The following is a 23,311-nucleotide window of genomic DNA, read 5'->3' as shown; positions in this document are numbered from 1 at the left end:
CTCCAACGCCTCTCCACTGTCGTCCAGCTGGGTGGGACTGCACGCGCCTGGTTCCATTCTTATCTATCTTATTGTAGCCAGTGAATCACCTGCAATGGTTTCTCTTCCCACTCCCGCATCATTACCTCTTGGGTCCCCCAAGGATCTATCCTTGGCCCCCTCCTATTTCTCATCTACATACTGCCCCTCGGTGACATCATCCAAAAACAGTCAGTTTCCACATGTACGCTGATAACACCCAGCTCGACGTCACCACAACCACTCTCAACCCCTCCACGGTCACTAAATTGTCACGCTGCTTATCCAACATCCAGTACTAGAGAAGCAGAAATTTTCTCCAATTAAATATTGGGAAGACCGAAGCCATTGTTTTCGGTCCCTGCCACAAACTCTGTTCCCTAGCCACCAACTCCATCCCTCTCCTTAACATCTGTCTGTGGCCGAACCACTGTTCGCAACCTTGGTGTCGTATTTGACCCCAAAATGAGCTTCCGACCACATATCCGCGCCATAACTAAGATCGCCTATTTCCACCTCCGTAAAATCGCTTGTCTTCGCCCTTACGTCAGCTCATCCGCTGCTGAAACCCTCATCCATGTCTTTGTTACCTCTAGACTTGACTATTCCAACGCACTCCTGGCCGGCCTCCCACATTCTACCCTACGTAAACTGGAGGCCACCCAAAACTCGGCTGCAGGTGTCCTAATTCACACCAAGTCCTGCTCAACCATCACCCCTGCGCTCGCTGACCTACACTGGCTCCCAGTTAAGCAACGCCTCGATTTTAAAATTCTCATCCTTGTTTTCAAATCCCTCCATGGCCTCACCCCTCCCTATCGTTGTAATCTCCTCCAGTCCTACAACCCACAGCCACCTCCCCCCATGATTTCTCCTTATGTGTCACATTTTTTTTGTCTAATACTCCTGTGAAGCGCCTTGGGACGTTTTACTACATTAAAGCCGCTATATAAATACAAGTTGTTGTTGTTTAGGAGATCTCCAACTCTAATTGAAAAGAATGGGAAACAGCGTAAAATCTGGCACCTGGGCTGCACCATGTCCAGTGGAATTTGGTTAACCCTTGGTTACAGTCCAGTTGATCAGTGTGCAGCTCCAAGTTGCACAGTCCCTCATTAGGCACAACAGACTTTATTTACTGGGAAACAGCAGTACAGTGCTGCAAGCAAGAGGAACAAACATGATAGCCGCAAGAGTTTCTGACTGAAGTGTTTACAGTAGCTTAGAAGTTCATTTTCAACACCCGGGCCTTTACCATGGCGCTATGGTTTTTGATTATTTTTTAATTCAATCTCGGGGTGTGGGCGTCGCTGCCAAGGCATTTATTGCGCATCTCTAACTGCCCTGCTCGACCATTTCAGGGGGCAGGCAACAATACTGGTGTGGGACTGGAGTCACTTGTGTTTTTATGACTTTACACAGAGGCAACCAAATCATGAGATATTACAGCAATCTGACGCTGCCAATGATCTGTAAGGAAAGGGAAGTATATGCAGCTAGTCTTACCTCCGTTGTAGGTAAACTTCGAAAGCCCAAAATAAGGGATGACACTAGTAAACACTTACAAAGGCAAGGGTTAAGCAGGGGTAGTTGGCAATGGTTTATCAAAGGTAGATTGTGCTTGATTAATTGAACTGAATTTTTGGAGGAAATCAAGATGTATTGATAAAATGAATGCAGTGGCTGTGTATATAGATTTTCAGAAGGTATTTAATAACGTGCCATAGAAGAGACTTGCTATAAATTTGTATTACAGGGCATTGACTACATGGATAAAAATCTGGCAAGAGGACAAATTTCAAAAGTTGAGGTAACGGAGGTGGGGTGCGGGCATCAGCAGGCCGCAGGGATCTGTGCCAGGGCCTCGGTTCCTCATTCATAAACTTGATTTGCACCTAGGTACAGAAGAAATTATAAAGATTGTTGACGATACCAACTTAGGGGGCATGGCAAACAGTTGGGCAGATGCGGGGGATGGCGGGGTAGCAGAGTGAGCAGATGCAGTTCAATGTAGAGAAACGTGAACTAATACATTTTCTGAAAAAGGAATAGTGAAAGGAAATATATGTTATAAAGTAAGCTCCTGAACAGATTGCAGGAACAGACAGATGTAGATCTTTAAAGGTAGGTAGAGAGGCTAAATGGGTTTTATATTCAATGCTCTTATGTATAAATAAAAGCAAGACATTGGTTAGACCAGAGTACTGTGTGACTGTGGGCATCCTACTATAAGGATATGAGGGCCATTGATAGGGTCCAGTGAGAATACCAGGAATGAGAGGTTATCATTGCAAAGAAAGGTTCTAAAAATTTTGTTTTCCACCTGAACAAAGGTGGTTATGGGGAAGAATCTAATAAAAGTTTGAAAAATTATGAAAGGTGATAAGATGACAAACAATGACAGACTGTTATCACAGGTTGGTGAATCAGTAACGAGGGGGCACAGAAGGTATCAATAAAACAACGAAGGGAGAAGCCAGAATAATTTTGTTGCACACAGAGGGTAGTTACAACATGGACGTTTTACAAGAGACTGTAACAGCATTTAAAGGGGAATTGGATAAGCATTTTAACAGGAAGACTATAAAAAGATATGGGTAAGAACACGGAAATGGGATTAGGGTAGATAGCTTCGGTTCAACAACTACTATCAGCACAGGCTTCCTTCTATGACGCTATACACACACACACACTCACACACACACACTCACATTCACAAACACTGAAATATGTTCTAACTGAACTTGTGAAATATTCTGAAAAGCAGCTCTTCTCCCGATGTTGCAAAGTATTTGAATCAAACCAGTTTATATTTGGAATTCCACAGACCATTTTTTATTTGGAATTAAAACAAGTGTGCACATTTAAATGAAGCTTAATCACGAGCTAACGCTGGGATATGAATTTCTTCCCATTCCATTGAAATAGAGCCTCAACAGATTTTATCGTGCTTTCAAACACTCACTCTTGCGCAAGCAACCATCTAAAGTGCCAATTTAAGTTATTAACATACAGACTGCACAATATTCCCTGCAAAGACGCTTCTTACAAAGTTACAGACATATAGCTACACCTAACACTGACGGGCAGAGTCACAGAAGACTGCTTGTATCTGCGGAGGAAGGAAAGGCATGTTACAAGGTCTGAAGACAATGCAGGCAAGTTGGCAGTGGAGAGACACCAGTACACAGTACACATAAACATGAACAAACAGAGGACAAATACTTTGGTGTCATTTCATTGGGTATGTGTGATAGCACTGCTTTACAGATATACTTCATGGTCACCCCTCCTTATTTATTCCCCTTCCCAAGTAAATACCGTAATAGAATACACAAATCGCAATTAAAATGGGTTATAGCATGGGATGGGGCTTGTAAATTTTTGTGTTCTTAATACATAAGGCTTGGCATGTATGACCACGGTCAACTGAAGGGGACATGCTCACTGTCTGTTTAGCTAAAGCCACTAAGGGTTGCAGATTACAAGATTTAAAATATTTGAACGTCTGAATTCACAACATACAAGACGACACTGCTAAAATAATCACCTTCTCTGAAAATATCAATACTCCAGCCCTGAAGAAGCTTCTAAACAAAGGTAAAAGCCAAGAAAAATAAAATAATTTCTATGAGAAAACATGACCAATACTTGGCTATCACATCTTTACCCTGGTTAGCGTGCATTCAAATTGCCCAGGTTACATGTAACATTACGCTTCGCTCAGCCACTGAGACAGGAGCTAAAAAGCATCGCGAGTTCCCAACATGCATTATGTGCGGAGCTAGTGAAACAGCGAGAAGTGCCCCAATCTGCCTGAGGCACAGGAAGAGGCAATGCATCATTACCACTTTGTAGGGTCTGTCGTCCTCCTGCCAACACTCCGCTTGGTAGCATCCCAGTGGGAGTTAATCCCTTCAGCGTCAGCACACTCTCACTCTCCTCTCTGTAAATGTGGAAAATTGAGAACGTACTCAGAACGATTGCATAATAAGGGAAATTAAATTCCTACATAATGCCTACTGAACATTTTTTGTCAATTGAAGAGAAACTGCCATTTAAATTGCCACCCCCGCTGCTCCTGAAGGTTCTGACTCATGCTGGGGCAATCCCTCATCTGTGAGTCATTCGGCTATTCAGTCAAGTCCACCCCTATACTCCTCAGGCATGTTCGCTTTCCAGTGGGGGCGGAGGGTGGGGTCACTGAGTCGTGATCAGGAACCACGCCCTAGCCAAGATTGTACAAAGATCAATTGTAGGGTCACCGCTGAGGTCAGCTACCTCATGACAGGTCGAAATTCAGACCATCCCATTCAGCACCACACCTTGCAGTCTAATTACTCACTGAACCATGATGGGAGCGGGGAAGCCATTTTTGCCTTGTAAGGCCATGCTTTGATTTTATGTTGATTTATAAAAGAGTTTAGCAAATTGGAGCCACTGTATAGTCTAGAGACAGCATAAGAACTATTGTGGAGGAGACAAGCTGTAAAGATCAACTAGGGCTCAGCTTTGCATTAGTTAACAGTTTGCATTTATATAGTACCCTTAACGTAGTAAAACGTCCCAAGGTGCTTCACAGGAGCGATTATCAAACAACATTTGACACCGAGCCTCATCAGGAGATATTCGGCTAAGTGACCAAAAGCTGGGTCAAAGAGGTAGGTTTGAAGGAGCGTCTTACAAGGAGATTATTGAAACAGAAACCCACATTCGATCCCTGCACCAAGGGCAAGTTGGGAACGGAAGGAACCCTCACCTGAGCACCGAGAAGACTCTGGCCATTTTGCCGATCGCTCGAATCTTGTTCCTAATGATCTCTTTCCGAGCTGCAGCTGTGCCTATTTAAAAAAAAATTTAAGAATGCTTCAAGCTCAGAAACTTCTTTGTAACAATTTTTCCACATTGCATTCCTTCACTTATACATCTCTCCCCCATCCATAGAGCTAATGGAAATGGATTCCAACTCATCCATAGAGAGCAAATGTGCCAATGGGACTCCCGCCTCCATCACGGGAGGGACATTGCTGCAGAAAGACTTGGGGACAAACTGAAGCTGGCGGCTTCAGATAGTTGAAGGGTGGGTGGAGGAACTCATTATAAAATGTGTCTGAAATCTCTGGTGGGTGGGTTGAGTAAGTTGGCCTGCATTACACAAAGCAATGCAATGCAAACCAATCAGTTTCTTCAAGCGACCACTTACCTCGCCAGCAATGCAGGCATTGCGTTTGGCACATTACAGAGAGACCACTGCAAACAACAAAAGCGGTGTTTGTGATAATGGTGTCTGAAAACCAAGGCTTGTACGGATATACCACATGTTCTCCAAGCTCTAACAGCCTCAATACCCATTGTTTAACGGATCAAGCTGCCCACTGATTAAGTACAAAATGTTCTCTTACCGTCAAATGCGTCGTCTCCCTCAGACATGAGCTCATCATCAGAGCAGATATTGAGGACGTTAACCAGCATCTCTGTTACTGTACGATAGAAATAAAATGTGTTTAATTTGGGTTTACCTTTCATCTTTACCACATGTTTCAATTTTTACTTTGCCAATATTTTAAATTTACCTTTAGCGAAATGAGTGTTCAATAGCTATACCTTTTTCTCCGACAAACGGCAGCGACCACGTAAAGACATCCATGAAGTTGGGCAGCCAGTAGGGGTGAGGAGAACAGTTGAACTGTCGAATATTCATCACATTGTTTTCATATTTCAACACAGCAGCTGAAATGAAAGACGGTTTCGCAGTGATGGACTAAACATTGCTTTGGAAAGTAAGGAGAGAGGTTTCAAAGAGAAAAAAAAAAAGTTTTGACCGTTTCTAATAAAATGCTGAATTCAACTGTAGGAGGCCGGAGTTGGTGCATGCACTGTGCAGGGTAAAACAGATCCACGCTGACCCGGCATTCCCTGGGTGGTTGCTGAATTAGCTTATGCGCATGGAGGTGGCCAAAACGCTACAATAATTGGCCTCAATGGTTCAGAGACACGGAAAAGAAAATGAAAATCAGCTGATCGCTGTCCAGTGCCCCCTGCTGCAAATGCATGTGGGCACGAGAGAGCGCACGAAAGCGAGAGAGAACGAGAATGAACACAGACAGTCGATCATGGTGACCCCTACGGTCACATATTCTACTGACACTCATGTGATGGGTGTACAGATTACAATGTGGTCTGCGAGCATCCAATGCACATCAGTACATGAGCTACTGTCAGTATTCAGGATAAAGGGAAGAATAAAAAGGAATTTGAATACCGAACGTGTAATCCTATGAAAAAAGGTTCAAAGGACTTACCTTTATTATTATAGACATCTAAATAGTTTGGTGCAGAAAAGATTGTAATTAATGATGGGAACCCAGTGGTTTGGCTTTTCCTGTACATTCTGTAGCTGTAGAAACAAAAATATTGAAAACAATTATATTTTTTAATTACATAATGAATTTAAAACCAATAATGAAACCATCCTCCTTGTACTTATTATAAATGACAATGTGAACTGGGTGATGAAAGAAAAGTAACTTGCATTTATACAGCACCTTTCACAACTTCAAAATGTCCCAAAGCGCTTTACAGGCAACAAAGTATTTTTGAAGTGCAGTCACTTATTATGTAGAGAATCGTGGCAGCCAATTTGCACACAGCAAGCTCCCTCAAACAGCAATGAGATAAATGATCAGATAATCTGCTTTAGTGGTATTGGATAAGGGATACATGTTGGCCAGGACTCAGGGAGAATTCCCCAAGCCTTCTTCAAACAGTGCCACGGGATCTTTTATATCACGTGAACAGGGAGACGGGGCCTTAGTTTATCACTTCATCCAAATGACAGCACCTTGAACAATACAGCACTCCCTCAGTGCTGCACTCAAGCGTTAGCCTAGATTGTGCACTCAAACCTCTGGAGTGAGGCTTCAACCCACGACCTTTTCTGCCTCAGAGGTGCGAGTGTCACTGCAGTGGGGGTCAGATACTAGCAAATCCAGTGCAGTCTGGTGGAAAGGTTCTATTTGAAATTAGTCTGTGCAGTCTAATAATTGTTATAATGGGCACGATTCTCCACGATAGCTGTTGTGGGAAATGGAAAAATTGCACACAGACATATTAGGGCAGAACTGCCCAACCCTGAGACACTTGTGTCCGGGGAGCCCAATCCTATTTGTCCTTGTATGAAGTGGTTTGTCCGGTTTGAATGTTGAGGGTCTGGACGTTTGAAAAGAGCTGTTTTCAACTCTGCTGCCTCTTTGGAGGATAAACCCTCAACTCAAGCTAATCGGAACATGTATTTAAAGTTGATGTGTGGCCTCTGAGGCTGCATGGTGTGCACCTCTGTGCTGCACTGAAGCCATCTGAAATATTCTTACCGCTACGCCGACAGCAAGCACTCAGATACCTCAGGACAGAGTAGGGATCCAACATTTTGGTAGCAGGGCTCAGCTATCACGGAATAAACCCACTGAGCCATCAAGGAAGGTGGGATTCATTTTTATTTCTAAAAGCTTACTTTTGCTGCACTAAATCTTTCTAAGCCTGACCAGCTGAATGCTGCAGCACTGGATGAAAGCCTCTTGCCACTGTTAATTCAATTCAGTGGCCTTATGCTGCTGATCAGCTGGGTCTGCGCACACTATGGGCCCCAGGATTGTGTATACTACGGGACTGCGCACACTATGGGCCACAGGATTGCGTATACTACAGGACTGCGTACACTATGAGCCCCAAGATTGTGTATACTACGGGACTGCTCACACTATGAGCCCCAAGATTGTGTATACTACGGGACTGCGCACACTATGGGCCACAGGATTGCGTATACTACAGGACTGCGTACACTATGAGCCCCAAGATTGTGTATACTATGGGTCTGCGCACACTATGAGCCCCAAGATTGTGTATACTATGGGTCTGCGCACACTATGAGCCCCAAGATTGTGTATACTACAGGACTGCGCACACTATGGGCCCCAGGATTGTGTATACTACGGGACTGCGCACACTATGGGCCCCAGGATTGCGTATACTACGGGTCTGCGCACACTATGGGCCCCAGGATTGTGTATACTACAGGACTGCGTACACTATGGGCCCCAGGATTGCGTATACTACGGGACTGCGCACACTATGGGCCCCAGGATTGTGTATACTACGGGACTGCGCACACTATGGGCCCCAGGATTGTGTATACTACAGGACTGCGCACACTATGGGCCCCAGGATTGTGTATACTACAGGACTGCGCACAGTATGGGCCCCAGGATTGTGTATACTACGGGACTGCGCACACTATAGGCCCCAGGATTGCGTATACTACGGGACTGAGCACACAATGGGCCCCAGGATTGTGTATACTACGGGACTGCGCACACTATGGGCCCCAGGATTGTGTATACTACGGGACTGAGCACACTATGGGCCCCAGGATTGTGTATACTACAGGACTGCGCACACTATGGGCCCCAGGATTGTGTATACTACAGGACTGCGCACACTATGGGCCCCAGGATTGTGTATACTACAGGACTGCGCACACTATGGGCCCCAGGATTGTGTATACTACAGGACTGCGCACACTATGGGCCCCAGGATTGTGTATACTACAGGACTGCGCACACTATGGGCCCCAGGATTGTGTATACTACAGGACTGCGCACACTATGGGCCGCAGGATTTCCACGGGAAAAGTGATCCAACCGTGGCTAACTAAAGAAGTTAAGAATAGCATTAGATTGAAGGAAGCTTATAATGCTGCAAAGAATAATGGTAAGCCTGAGGATTGGGAGAGTTTCAGAAACCAGCAATGGTGGACCAAAAAATTGATAAAAAGGGAAAAAAATGGAGAGAAAACTAGCAAGAAATATAAAAGCAGATTGTAAAACCTTCTACAAGTATGTAAAAAGGAAGAGAGCAGCAAAAGTAAACGTTAGAGGCTGAGACAGGAGACATTATTATGGGGAATAAGGAAATGGCAGAAACATTAAACAAATATTTTGTATCTGTCTTCACAGTAGAAGACACAAACAGCAGACCAAAAATGGTGGGGAACCAAGGGTCTAATGAGGGTGAGGAACTTAACGTAATTAATATAAGTAGAGAAAAAGTACTAGAGAAACTAATGGGACTAAAAGCCGACAAATCCCCTGGACCTGACGGCCTACATCCTAGGGTTCTAAAAGAGGCGGCTGAAGAGATAGTGGATACATTGGTTTTGATCTTCCAAAATTCCCTAGATTCTAGAATGGTCCCAGCGGATTGGAAGGTCGCAAATGTAACACCGCTATTCAAGAAAGGAGGGAGAGAGAAAACAGGGAACTACAGGCCAGTTAGCCTGACAGCAGTCGTCGGGAAAATGCTGGAATCCATTGTTAAGGAAGTGGTATCGGGGCACTTAGAAAATCATAACATGATTAGGCAGAGTCAACATGGTTTTATGAAAGGGAAATCGTGTTTGACAAATTTATTAGATTTTTGGAGGATGTAACTAGCAGGGTAGATAAAGGAGAACCAGTGGATGTAGTATATTTGGATTTCCAAAAGGCATTCGATAAGGTGCCACATAAACGATTATTACACAAGATTAGGGCTCATGGGGTTGGGGGTAATACAGTAGCATGGAGAGAGGATTGGTTAACGGGCAGAAAACAGAGAGTGGGGATTTTTTCTGGTTGGCAGGCTGTAACTAGTGGGGTGTCACAAGGATCAGTGTTGGGGCCTCAGATGTGAGGAGAACACAAGTCTGCAAAGGGATATAGATAGACTAAGTGAGTGGGCAGTAAGGTGGCAGATGGAGTACAGGAAACTTTGGTTTATCCGGAGGTTAACTGTCCAGAATGCTCGAGCCGCCGGCAAAATTCAGGAGTCGGTTCAGTAAGTTTTTTTTTTTTCGTTGCTTTTTTTTCACCAGTCAGGCTCTGCAAGGTCTAGCTAAAGCTGTTGCTTAGCTACAGAGACGCTTGCAAGCTACGGCCGACTGTTTAGAAGCTGGGTTTGTTGCTAGATACGGAGCTCAAAAGCTTCCGTATGTTTTAACATTAGCGCTGGTTTGTCCGGCAGTTTTGCTGGGACGGCAACAGCTCGGTCCCGTTGGTGCCGGATATCACAAAGTTTCCTGTATAATGTAGGGAAATGTGAGGTTATTCACTTTGGTAGGAAGAATAGAAAAACAGAATCTTTTTTAAATGGTGAGAAGCTTTCAAATGTTGGTGTTCAGAGAGATTTGGGTGTCCTCGTGCAAGAAACACAGAAAGCTAGCATGCAGGCACAGCAAGCAATAAAGAAGGCAAATGGCATGTTGGCTTTTATGCAAGGGGGTTGGAGTATAAGAGTAAGGAAGTCTTGCTACAATTGTACAGGGCCTTGGTGAGACCACACCTGGAGTACTGGACACAGTTTTGGTCTCCTTATCTAAGGAAGGATATACTTGCCTTGGAGGCGGTGCAACGAAGGTTCACTAGATTGATTCCTGGGATGAGAGGGCAGTCCTATGATGAGAGATTGTGTAGAATGGGCCGATACTCTCTGGAGTTTAGAAGAATCAGAGGTGATCTCATTGAAACATACAAGATTCTGAAGGGTTCTGACGAAAGGTCTTCGACCTGAAACGTTAACTCTGTTTCTCTCTCCACGGATGCTGCCTGGCCTGCTGAGTTTTTCCAGTGTTTTCTGTTGTTATTTTCAGATTCTGAAGGGGGTTGACAGGGTAGATGCCGAGAGGTTGCTTCCCCTGGTTGGAATTAGGGGGCATAGTCTAGGGATAAGGGGTAGGCGTGAGATGAGGAAGAATTTCTTCACTCAGAGGGCGGTGAATCGTTGGAATTCTCTGCCCAGAGGGCTGTGGAGGCTCAGTCTTTGAGTATATTCAAGGCTGAGATCGAGAGATTTTTGGACTCTAGGGGAATCAAGGGATATGGAGATTGGGCGGGAAAGTGGAGTTAAGGTCGATGATCAGCCATGATCTTATTGAATGGCGGAGCAGGCTCCAGGGGCTGTATGGCTGACTCCTGCTCTTATTCCTTATGTATACTATGGGACTGCGTATACAGTGGGCCCCAGGATTATTTCTACTAAGGGACTGGGCAGGTTATGGGACTGTGCATACTATGGGCCCCAGGATTGTGTACACTAAGGGACTGCACACACTATGGGCCCCAGGATTGTGTACACTAAGGGACTGCGCATACTATGGGCCCCAGGATTGTGTACACTAAGGGACTGTGCATACTATGGGCCCCAGGATTGTGTACACTAAGGGACTGCACACACTATGGGCCCCAGGATATATATATAAGGGATTTGTTCACGGGAAGGCCAGCATTTATTGCCCATCCCTAGTTGCTCTTAAGCTGATAAAAAGGACCTTTTCGGTTGAATGTCAGTGGGGGTTCTCCTGCTCCAGCACCGTAATTCTGAAGCAAGAGCTGCAGAAACTCCAGGAAAATGAAAATGCCATTAATGCTGTTTTCCTGGGATTTCCGCAGCTCTTCTCTGACGTTACAGTGGACCCCCTATGTGGTTATGTGCTGGGTATTAAATCCCAAGGATCAGTTCCTGAATGACAGCCTGCACCATATAATCCTCTGCTCAGGAGCGTCGTAACAGCAGGTGGAGCAGAGCCAAGGATAAGCAGCTATCACAGTTACCCTGCTCCCACTCTGGGCCACCAAAGAGCCACTGATCACTCGAGCTCCAGTGACACCTGTAATAACACTCACTGTGGCAATTTCTGATTCATAGCGTTAACAGCTTAGGGACGTGTTAGAATAGTAAAGCTTCCCCCCTCAGCTCTAAAGATAGTGGTCAACTTCAATGGATTCTGGAACCAAAACAGCTCACAACAACCTTGTTGATAGCTGGATAAGCAGGAAAAGTATTCCGGGCTTGATGAAGGAATGATTGTCGCCTGAAGTTTAGGTATGAGAAAAGCCACTTCATCCTTATCTTCCAGTGACACAGAGAAAAAAATAAAGACGTAAGCCTAACAGAAGTAAAGAGGGAATTGGAAAGCATTAAAAATGCAGTTCAGTTCAGAGATCTAGCAGTCATGGCTACTTAGTAATATAAGCTCTGGAAGGGCAAGTATAGGGTAACAGTTAAACAGAGCAGAGAAGATGCCCGATGATACTGCTCCAAACTACATTAGACTATACGTAACATAATCCTCCAAACCAATTGCTGAACTAGGAGATGCTATATTAAACTAAACCCAGTCAAGGCTGCAAGACTAATTCATAACCGAGCTATGTTATGTTAACCTGAACCTAGCTAACCCTGTGCTGTTATTGGTCTGAAATCCAGTGACTGTACTGTTTTTGATTATTACTCCAATCACCAGGTTATCTTTGCATGTTTAGTTAGGAAAATAGAAATAGTGTTCGGAGCTACAACCTTGAGCAGCTGTTCACTTCTCCATCTATGGTAAGCTAAGAATTTCAACCAACGCTGAACTTTACTCAGGCTGTTGTCTTAATGTAGGACAACTTGAGGAAGATTAAACATAACATACTTTAAACTGTAGACATAGAAAGGTCATTCTGACATATTCCCTACATCAGTTGTGCGCGCTGTTTGGCCAGGATTTGCAAGCTTATCATCGCTAGCTTATGAGTGCAGGAGTCTGGGATACGTATTTCCAATCGTAATATGGGCTTGGGCCTGAGAATCAATCATCCCAACAATTGGGTATAGCTCCACTAGTGCGAGAAACCCAAGTGGCCACTTTCATGTGTGAGCCTTTACACTAAGTGTTAGCAGGCTATTCCGCTATAAAAGGTACCACAGTCCAGCCCGATCCAGCCCACATATGACATCCAAGCATGTATCCTGCAGGTCACCAGATAGCAATCTCAGTAGTGCGAATCCTGCCTGATTTTAACAGCTCCCTAGCCCAACGGTGCTGAGGTGAAATGCAGCCCCATTTATTCTCACAGGGCTGACATCGGGCAAATGAGCACAGACTGGTGACTGAGCCGCGGATCTTCTGGTATGTATGGTTTTGTACTACGCCATGCGGTGCATTGTTTTCAGCTGTATGTAATACCGGAGCTGGGCAGGTTACTGAAGGGTTTGTTAAATCAGCACCAACTCAGACCTGTCCAGCCGTATATCGACTCTCCAACCCATCACTGTCATACCATAAATTACAAATCCATAGCTCAACGATTCTCATTAGTGTTCACATTTTCTTTTGGAATCTTATTTTACAGCTAAACTTTAATCAAAATTATGTTTTTCTGCCATTGCAATGTAAATGGTTTCATTCAGTGTTCTTACCCTGCATCCTGGGCTTCATGAGCTCGAATTATTGATAGCAAATTATTGTTTTGTAAAAATTCACAAACAGCTGGGTAACTGAAACATAGAAGTGTCCAATTAATATCCATTTAAAATGTTCGCAAAATTAAATTGAATGCACATCGACAAAGCATTGCACCTGCTCACAAACCGTACCTGTAGAAGTAAGAGCATCCCCGCACTGTATTATGACTGAAGTGTTCTTGTGTTTTCTCATTTCCAAAATCCTCTGAAGGATCTGACCACAACAAGTCACACATTGGCCCAAATGCAGGTGGCTCCTTAAACCTATCTAACTGTGAAGAGACATGTCAGGAAAACGAGAGAGAGTCAAACGTAATCCCAAGTGATGTACATCAGCAGTCATTTCCACACTAAGACAGCTCAACAAAACTGACCATATGTTGGGATAGGATTTAAATGGCTGAGGGCATAACACTGAAGGAGTCCTTAAAGGAATCCCTCAATTCCGTGTCTTACTCTTTCGCTGCCCTGTGCTGTGGTGGTGTTGGTGGGTCAGTGCAGTGGTCTGACCCACTTCCTGTTGGGGTTTGATGTGTCAAAGAGTCTAACAGGATGTCATCAACCGCAGGCAAACAAGGAAAACAGTAGCACAGTGGTAATGTCACTGGGCTAGTAATCCAGAGCCCTGGACTAATAATCCAGAGACGCGAGTTCAAATCCCACTACGGCAGCTGGGGAATTTAAATTCAGTTAATTAAATAAATCTGGAATAAAAAGCTGGTAATGGTAATCACGAAACTATCGGATTGTTGAAAAAACCCATCTGGTTAAATAGTCCTTATCCGATCTGCTGTCATTACCTGGTCTGGCCTATATGTGACTCCAGACCCACAGTAATGTGGTTGACTCTTAACTGCCCTCTGAAATGGCCCAGCAAGCCACTCAGTTGTACCACCACCTTCTCAAGGGCAATTAGGGATGGCGCCCACATCCCATAAGCGAATTTTTTAAAAAGGCAGGGGTCAAGGATGGAGCCTTGGGATACGTGAACAGGAGCAGACGCCATTGCTGGAGATGCGCTGGTAACACTGGGGCAGACAGGAGTGGGAGCACACTAGGGCATGTCTATGGAGGCAGACCAGAGACAATCAAAAATAATGAAGTGGTCAACCACTGAGGTTAAGGAGTACACAGGAGGGAATAATGCACCGTGGCTGCAGTCAAAGGGTGTTTGTGCTGACTTGGGGGGGGGGGGGGGGGGGGGAGGGAAAGAGAAAGAAATTGGACTCAAGGGATTCAACTTAGAACATGGAAAAATTGAGCATGTAGCTGAGTGGCAACGACATATTCCAGGAGCTCGAGGAAAAGGTGGTTAGAGATGAGGCACAAGTTTAAGAGGACGGAGGTATCCAGTATGGGCTTGTTGAGGAGGGCGATGAAGCAGTTCTGAAGGAAGGGAAATGGTGCCTGCGCAAAGGGAGCTGTTTAAGTCAATAAGCACTTAGGGCAAGCAGCAATTTCTACTCCAGTGTCTGCAAACACTTGAGCACAAAATAAAACCCATTACAAATCATTTCTGGCATGGGAAATAAGTCAGATCTACTACAGACAGTGAGTGAAAGGATTAGGGAGCAGGCACTGATCACTGGACTGCGCAGGACATGAACTTCTTAAAGGGGCAATGTCCTCAGGTGTTTTTCTCTCCTGTGGGATGGAGACAGTATCCCATTCACTTGAGGGCGTTGAACGAACAATAAAGAAGGTATTTTTGTATTTTAATTATCACACGACCCCCCTCCCTCAAATGCTGCAACGGCAATTTGCATTATGGATTTAAATGTCGCATAAAATACTTACTCTTCTAATATCTTCTAAACTATGAATTTCTGGTGAAAGCCCCCCGTGAACACAAAGAAACTGCTGGTTTAGAAGTGCAGCAAGAGGAAGGCAGTCAAAAGCGCTCATGCACGCATCGTACACTCTTTCTGAATACTTGATTTTACCTATTTAGAAAAAATAATGAGGATTAATATTCTGGTATTGTATTTGTTACTTGCAACACCAAGTATCTATTGCAATTATTCATATTTATCTACTGTATCATTGGCAGCATTGACTTTCACCCTTCTTCCCCTCCCCCACGACCCCTTTTGTGATATTTATCCACAGGGCTTGCTTGCTTCTGAGTAGAGTCCTTCAGCTGGGCAAAGGCTGCCACAGTTATTGTAACCCCATGACTGGACGGCAGTCTGTGCACCTTTTCCCTTCCCCTTTCCCATGGCTTTCATCTGTTGCGGTGATACGACAGCCCAGGCTCCAGCCTCCCCCAAGAGGCCGTTCTCCATGTAGGAGCTGAACAGTGGGAGTGGGCCAGCCACTCAACTGCAAGGCACCTCGCAGCCGAGCTCGATCCTGTCCTCGTGTGACGTCCACACACACACACACGCATGTTCCAGGGGCGAGAGAACCGGACAGATTTCACCCCTCCCACCCCCAACCACTCAGGAACAAAGGCCACACGTAGTGTCACTACTGCCACCGTGACAGATCAGTAAACTCAGCACAGACTGGGGTTGAAACTGGAGCCTTCCTGGTCAGTGCGGCACAGGTACTCACTGCCGTGAATCAGCTCAGCTATGCATTTAATAGCGGGTCGCATGAATAATTATTTTCTCATGCCATAAGGAAGAAAACTCCACTGCGGCAAGGCATTCGACCTTCAGGGTCACTCAATTCCAGTAACAACTGCTCCACACTGTGCCACGAAGACCAGAATAAAAGGCAGCCCTGAAACGGTTCGATTGGGATGCACAAGTGCTGAACGGCTATACAACCAGAATCATAGAAATTTACGGCACAGAAGGAGGCCTAACCCCACTTTCCAGCTCTTGGTCCGTAGCCCCGTAGGTTACGGCACTTCAAGTGCATAGCCAAGTACTTTTAAATGCGATGAGGGTTTCTGTCTCTACCACCCTTTCAGGCAGTGAGTTCCAGACCCCCACCACCCTCTGGGTGAAAAATGTTTTCAACTTCCCTCCAAACCTTCTACCAATTACTTTAAATCAATGCCCCCTAGCATTGACCTCTCTGCTAAGGGAAATGTTACCAACTTGAGGTTATAGCAGAAACCTTCCCTGTAAACTCAAAGTTAAAGCTAGCTCACAATTAAAATTAACCTTGACTATTCAACAATGAATGTCTCTGTGACCGGGCTACGGAGACTGAAGATTAACCATTACAGGCTCCATGCAAAAATCACAGTGTTACTGTTCGCCCATCCTTAATAACTGCAGAACTGTACGGTCAATCCAGTCCACAGTAACCACAGGGCAAACCACAGAATTATGGTCTAGTCACGAGCAATCATCCAGAACTCTATAGAGCTACAATATACAAATCAAGGAGCTCACTCTTACTCTATGTTACTTACATTCTTGCTTAAACGTGAAATATTCTGTGAGGTGTCTGCATTCATGATTCCCTCGCAATAGGAACAATGTATTTGAATATAGAATCTTAAGAGTCCACAAGTAGAGTACACACTGTTGCAAAAAAAAAATTAGGATTCAAGTCAGTGATGATTCACACACATACGCAGGCACACCTCCGCAGGAAGCAGTGAAATACTGAAAAGGTTAACTCATGAGTTAGGCAGGCTAGAGTTTATTTTCAACAATTCACTGACTGGTACAACGTACACTTCTTTTGTACCAAAAATCTTGGGTAATTTTTTTTAATCGACATTTTCTTTTAAATTTGGGCAATAGACATTAGTGCTGGCCAATGGGAAAGCCTTTCCATTTCAGGTAATCAATGCCAGTATCAAACACAGCACAGGTTAGATACAGAGTAAAGCTCCCTCCACACTCTCCCATCAAACACTCCCAGGCAGGTACAGCACAGGTTAGATACAGAGTAAAGCTCCCACTACACTGTCCCATCAAACACTCCCAGGGCAGGTACAGCACGGGTTAGATACAGAGTAAAGCTCCCTCTACACTGTCCCATCAAACACTCCCAGGGCAGGTACAACACGGGTTAGATACAGAGTAAAGCTCCCTCTACACTTTCCCATCAAACACTCCCAGGGCAGGTACAGCACGGGTTAGATACAGAGTAAAGCTCCCTCTACACAGTCCCATCAAACACTCCCAGGGCAGGTACAGCACGCGGTTAGATACAGAGTAAAGCTCCCTCTCTCTCTCGCTCTCTCAAGTGAGCGGAGAGCACAAAACAAAGTGTACTGATATCGGAGTGAGGTGGGAACAGAGTGAGTAAGGAGTTTTAAAACAGGAACTTGGTGAGAGAAAAAAACTTGCATTTATATAGCGCGTTTCATGACCTCAGGATGTCCCAAAGGGCTTTACAGCCAATGAAGTACTTTTTTGAAGTGTAGTCGCTGTTGTAATGTAGGAAACGCAGCAGCCAATTTGCACACAAGATCCCACAGACAGCAATGAGATAATGACCAGATAATCTGAGTTAGTGATGTTGGTTGAGGGATAAATATTGGCTAGGACACTGGGGAGAACTCCCCTGCTCTTCTTCAAAACAGTGTCATGGGGTCTTTTACATCCACCTGAGAGCAGACTGGGCCTCGGTTTAACGCCTCATCCAAAAGATGGCACCTCTGACAGTGCAGCACTCCCTCAGCGCTGCACTGAAGTTTCAGCCTGGGTTACGTGCCCAAGTCTCTAGAATGGGGCTTGTACCCACAACTTTCTGACTCAGATTCGAGAGTGCTGCCCACTGAGCCACGGCTGACACCCAAGAGTGGGAATTCATTGGTGAGTAGGAGAGAAGCTGTGGAGAAGTAGTATAGCAATTGCTATTTATTGAGCTGAAATTTTAAACTCAGATTTTAACTTCCGCCTGGGCCAATAGAGTGGCACTGGGCAGGAGGACAAAAAGGTGACCAACAAACTAACAACAGGATTGACCGACTTCAGTTATGTGGAGAGATTGGAGAAGCTGGGACTGTTTTCCTTGGAGCATAGAAGACTAAAGGGAGATTTAACAGTGGTGTTCAAAATTATGAGGGGTTTTAATAAATATGGAGAATCTGTTTCCACTAGTGGGGGGGTTAGTAACCAGAGGTCACAGATTTAAGATAATTGGCAAAAGAACCATAAAGGAGATGAGGGGAATTTTTTTTTTGGCAGCGAGTTATTGTGATCTGGAATGCGCTGCCCGAAAGGCAGATTCAATAGTAACTTTCAAAAGGGAACTGGGTCTATACATGACAAGAAAAACTTTGCAGTGTTAAGGAGGAAAGATCAGGGGAGTGGGTCTATTTGGATAGCTTTCTAAGAGCCAGCAAAGGCCCGATGAGCCAAATGGCCTCCTTCTGTGCTGTCTGATTCTGTAAGCGCCTCACTCGAGGGGAGGTGGGCCCAGTTAAACTAAAAATGTATGGATAATTTTTGAAGCAGGATGTGGTTATCTATGTTGACAAAGCACAGTATGCCCGGCAGTGTCTACCGATCGTGGATAGCTTCCAATGAACACCGTGTGATCCCATTCAAGGGTCACCCAGGCTCACACAAGGCCTTGGAAGAGCGGCGAGCAGTCTGTGTAACCCTCCTCGTGGATGCTATGCAGCAGATTTTAATTTGTGTAACTGCAAGTCAGTTGGCACTTAACTGCCCGTCAACTATAATCCAGACTGACATTCCTAGTACTGTATAATAACAGAAAATGCTGGAAGCACTCAGCAGGCCAGGCAGCATCCGTGGAGAGAGAAACAGCGTTAACGTTTCAGGTCTGGGACCCTTCTTCAGAACTGGAAAAGGCTGGAGATGTAACAGATATTAAGCAGGTGCAGAGACTGGGGGGGGGGGGGGGGAGGAAGGAACATTCTGTGCTAGGGTGGGAGGCAGGAGAGATTAAATGTTGCAAATGGGGAGGGCAAAATCATAAACAGCCTGAAAAATGGGGGCAGGGGTTATAGTCTGAAATTGTTGAACTCAATGTCGAGTCCAGAAGGCTGTAAAGTGCCCAATCGAAAGATGAGGTGCTGTTCCTCGAGCTTACGTTGAGCTTCATTGGAACAATGTAATCGGCCGAGGACAGAGAGATCAGAGTGGGAGTGGAGCGGAGAATTAAAGTGACAGGCGACCGGAGGCTCCAGGTCACCCGTACGGACTGAACGGAGGTGTTCCGCAATCTGCGCGTGGTCTCCCCAAAGTAGAGGAGACTGCATCGTGAGCAGCGACATTCCTGGTGTTTTGCTGGCTCCCAGGTACTAGGGTATATTGACATATTGTACCGACAGGAAAAGACTGTGCAAGAAGAAGGCGAGCAATCAGTTATGCAGGTGCAGCAGGCGGTTAAGAAGGCAAATGGTATGTTGGCCTTCGTAGCGAGAGGGTTTGAGTACAGGAACAAGGATGTCTTGCTGCAGTTGTACAGGGCCTTGGTGAGACCGCACCTTGAGTATTGTGTGCAGTTTTGGTCGCCTTATCTGAGGAAGGATGTTCTTGCCATGGAAGGAGTTCAGCGAAGATTCACCAGGCTGATACCTGGGATGGCAGGAATGACGTATGAAGAGAGATTGGGTCGATTGGGCTTGTACTCGTTGGAGTTTAGAAGAATGTGAGGGGATCTCATCGAAACGTATAAAATTCTAACAGGACTAGACAGACTAGATGCTGGAAGGATGTTCCCGATGGCCGGGGAGTCCAGAAGCAGGGGTCAGAGTCTAAGGATAAGGGGTAGGCCATTTAGGACTGAGATGAGGAGGAATTTCTTCACCCAGAGAGTGGTGAACCTGTGGAATTCTCTACCACAGAAGGCAGTGGAGGCCAATTCATTAAATATATTCAAGAAGGAGTTAGATATATTTCTCAAGGCTAAAGGGATCAAGGGGTATGAGGAGAAAGCAGGGACCGGGTACTGAATTTGGATGATCAGCCATGATCGCATTGAATGGCGGAGCAGGCTCGAGGGGCTGAATGGCCTACTCCTGCTCCTATCTTCTACGTTTCTATGTTTATCGTGGCCCATGCGGGAGCCAATAATAAGGTAGGTAAAGAAAGGTCTGAAGTCCTGCAGGATGAATGCAAGAGATTAGGACAAAAGCAGAGGATCAGGACTTCATGGGTGGTGAGCTCTGCTTTACTTCCCCAGCCAGGTGCTAAAATAGGGGAGGGAAAGATTGGGGAAATCAATGCATGGCTAAATGTGTGTGTCAGGAAGAGGAGTTCTACTCTGTTAGGCATTGGCATCAGTTCTGGGACAGATGAGAGCTCTTCTGCAAAGGGCTACATCTGAACAGGGAGAGTGCTAATGTATTGGCAAAATGGTTTTAAGAAAGGAAGTGATGAAGTATTTAAACTAGGATGAAAGGGGGCCAGGAAAATAAAACCAACCAGGAACAGCTAATAGTGAAGGGAGAAATAGATAAGGATAATATTCATGCAAAAGCAATTTAGCAAAGCAGATATGCAGAGGAATTAAATAAAATGGACTAGATATAAACAGGGAAAAGACTGGAGAAGGTAGGGGGTACCAGACAAAGAAAATCATAAAAGGATTAGTGCTTAAAGTGTAAAAAGGTTAAAATCGATGTATTACATGAAATAAACTGGGGAAACTGGAAGCAATTATTTTACAGGAAGATCTAGACTTAACAGAAACCTGGCTGCAAACTGGACATGAACAATAAATACTGGCACAGAATCTATTTGGAAGGGATGCAAAAGATAAGAAAGATGGAGTGGCAACATTGGTAAAAGGAGGAACACATGCTGTGGAGAGGGCTAATGTCGACAAGGAACTGTACAGGGTCAACATGGCTGGAGCTCAAAGATTTAAAAAAAGGCTCGTTACATTCGATAGGGTATATTACAAACCTCCAAAGTGCAGAAAGGAAATCGAAGAGGAAATCTGCAGTCAGATCTGGGAAACTGTCCCAAAAGGCCTCGGGTTCAATTCAGATCATTTAGCTGATCTGATTAAGGCAGTGGTTGGGGTGTTACAACTAGCTCTGGAGGTGGGGAAAAGTTAGCCAGAGGGCTCCCACTCTTGAACACTACTTGTGTGAACACTGGGTACTGTATGGGTAGAACTGAGAAATACCAAAGGGCAGAAAACGTTAGTGGGAGTTGTATACAGACCCCCAAACAGTAATGCAGAGGTTGGGGATGGCATTAAAAGGAAATTAGAGAAGCGTGCAATAAGGGCACGGCAGTTATCATGGGTGACTTTAATCTACATATAGATTGGGCTAACCAAATTAGTAACAATACTGTGGAGGAGGAATTCCTGGAGTGTATACGGGATGGTTTCCTGGACCAATATGTCGAGGAACCAACTAGGGATCGGGCCATCTTAGGCTGGGTATTATGCAATGAGAAAGGATTAATTAGCAATCTAGTTGTGCGAGGCCCCTTGGGTCGGAGCGATCATAATAGGATAGAATTCTTCATTAAGATGGAGAGTGAAGTAGTTGACTCAGAGACTAAGGTCCTGAATTTAAATAAAGGGAACTATGATGGTATGAGACGGGAGTTGGGTAGGGCTGATTGGGTAATGTCACTCAAAGGGTTGACAGTGGATAGGCAATGCCAACATTCAAAGATCCCATGGATGAACTACATAATTTGTTTATCCCAGTTTGGCATAAAAATAAATCAAAAAAGGTGATTCAACCGTGGCTAACAAGGGAAATTAAGGATAACATAAGTTCCAAAGAGAGGACATATAAATTGGCCAAAAAAAGCAGCAAACCTGAGGATTGGGAGCAGTTTAGGATTCAGCAAAGGAGGACAAAGGGATTAATTAAGAGGGGGAAAATAGAGTATGAGAGTAAGCTTGCCGGGAACATAAAAACTGACTGTAAAAGCTTTTATAGATATGTGAAGAGAAAAAGATTGGTGAAGTCAAGCGTAGGTCCCTTACAGTCAGAATCAGGGGAATTTATAATGGGGAACAAAGAAATGGCAGACAGATTAAATACATATTTTGGTTCTGTCTTCACAAAGGAGGACACAAATAACCTCCCAGAGATGTCGGGGAACATAGGGACTAATGAGAGGGAGGAACTGAAAGAAATTATTTGTAGGGAAATGGTGTTGGGGAAGTTGACGGGGTTGAAGGCCGATAAATCCCCAGGGCCTGATAATCTACATCCTAGGGTTCTTAAGGAAGTGGCCCTGGAGATAGTAGATGCATTGCTGGTCATCTTCCAGAACTCGATAAGACTCTGGAACAGAGGGTAGCTAATGTTACCCCACTATTCAAAAAAGGTGGTAAAGAAAAAGCGGGGAATTATAGACCGGTAAGCCTGACATCGGTCGTGGGGAAAATGCTAGAGTCCATTATAAAAGATGTAATAGCAGAGCACTTGTAAAGCAGTGACAGGATCGGACAAAGTCAACATGGATTTACAAAAGGTAAATCGTGCTTGACTAATCTACTGGAATTTTTTTGAGGATGTAACTGGTAAAATAGATAAGGGAGACCAGTGGATGTGGTGTATTTGGACTTTCAGAAGGCTTTCGATAAGGTCCCGCATAAGAGATTAGCGTGCAAAATTAAGGCACATGGGATTGGGGGCAAGGTATTGACTTGGATAGAGAACTGGTTGGCAGATAGAAAGCAAAGAGTTGGAATAAACGGGTCGTTTTCCGAGTGGCAGGCAGTGACTAGTGGGGTACCGCAAGGAATAGGTCCTAGGACCCCAGCTGTTCACAATATATATTAATGATCTGGACGAGGGAATTGGATGTAATATCTCCAAATTTGCAGACGACACAAAGCCGGGTGGGAGGGTATGCTGTGAGGAGGATGTCGTGAAACTCCAGTATGATTTGGACAGGTTGGGTGATTGGGCAGAAACATGGCAAATGCACTATAATGTGGATAAATGTGAGGTTATCCACTTTGGTGGCAAAAACAGGAAGGCAGATTATTATTTGAATGGCAATAGATTGGGAGAAAGGGAAGTGCAACGAGACCTGGGTGTCCTTGTGCACCAGTCGCTGAAGGTAAGCATGCAGGTGCAGCAGGCGGTTAAGAAGGCAAATGGTATGTT

At 44.9% G+C, this 23,311-nt stretch overlaps 1 protein-coding gene and 1 non-coding gene across 12 annotated transcripts in view; both read right to left on the bottom strand.

Annotated features, from left to right (window-relative positions):
* LOC147098466 (serine/threonine-protein phosphatase 2B catalytic subunit beta isoform) overlaps nt 1–23,311 on the bottom strand; it is a 77,444-nt gene that overhangs the window by 15,339 nt on the left and 38,794 nt on the right. For 7 of the 11 annotated variants that reach the window (XR_015074179.1, XR_015074180.1, XM_085970149.1 and 4 more), the window contains exons 4-12: nt 16,706–16,817; nt 15,133–15,278; nt 13,468–13,607; nt 13,291–13,368; nt 6,321–6,415; nt 5,623–5,748; nt 5,421–5,498; nt 4,778–4,859; nt 3,867–3,964 (exon numbers count right to left, since the gene is read on the bottom strand). Coding sequence is in view for 9 of the 11 variants with exons in the window: in XM_085970149.1 (XP_085826275.1) it covers nt 3,867–3,964; nt 4,778–4,859; nt 5,421–5,498; nt 5,623–5,748; nt 6,321–6,415; nt 13,291–13,368; nt 13,468–13,607; nt 15,133–15,278; nt 16,706–16,817 (955 nt within the window). In the remaining 2 variants the exon portion in view is untranslated. Of the gene's footprint in view, nt 1–1,753; nt 1,914–2,824; nt 3,609–3,866; nt 3,965–4,777; nt 4,860–5,420; nt 5,499–5,622; nt 5,749–6,320; nt 6,416–13,290; nt 13,369–13,467; nt 13,608–15,132; nt 15,279–16,705; nt 16,818–23,311 lie in introns of those variants that run through there. The other 4 variants (XM_085970153.1, XM_085970152.1, XM_085970154.1 and 1 more) reach the window with 4 other exon arrangements.
* LOC147098467 (small nucleolar RNA SNORA84) lies at nt 16,469–16,606 on the bottom strand. Its single transcript, XR_015074224.1, has one exon. It is a non-coding gene; the product is annotated as a small nucleolar RNA SNORA84 (small nucleolar RNA).

The sequence above is a fragment of the Somniosus microcephalus genome, chromosome 29 (genome assembly GCF_052327205.1).
Source record: "Somniosus microcephalus isolate GS21.2 chromosome 29, FLI_Smic_1.0, whole genome shotgun sequence".
Classification (NCBI taxonomy): domain Eukaryota; kingdom Metazoa; phylum Chordata; class Chondrichthyes; order Squaliformes; family Somniosidae; genus Somniosus; species Somniosus microcephalus.
This window is presented reverse-complemented; position numbering and strand designations above follow the sequence as displayed.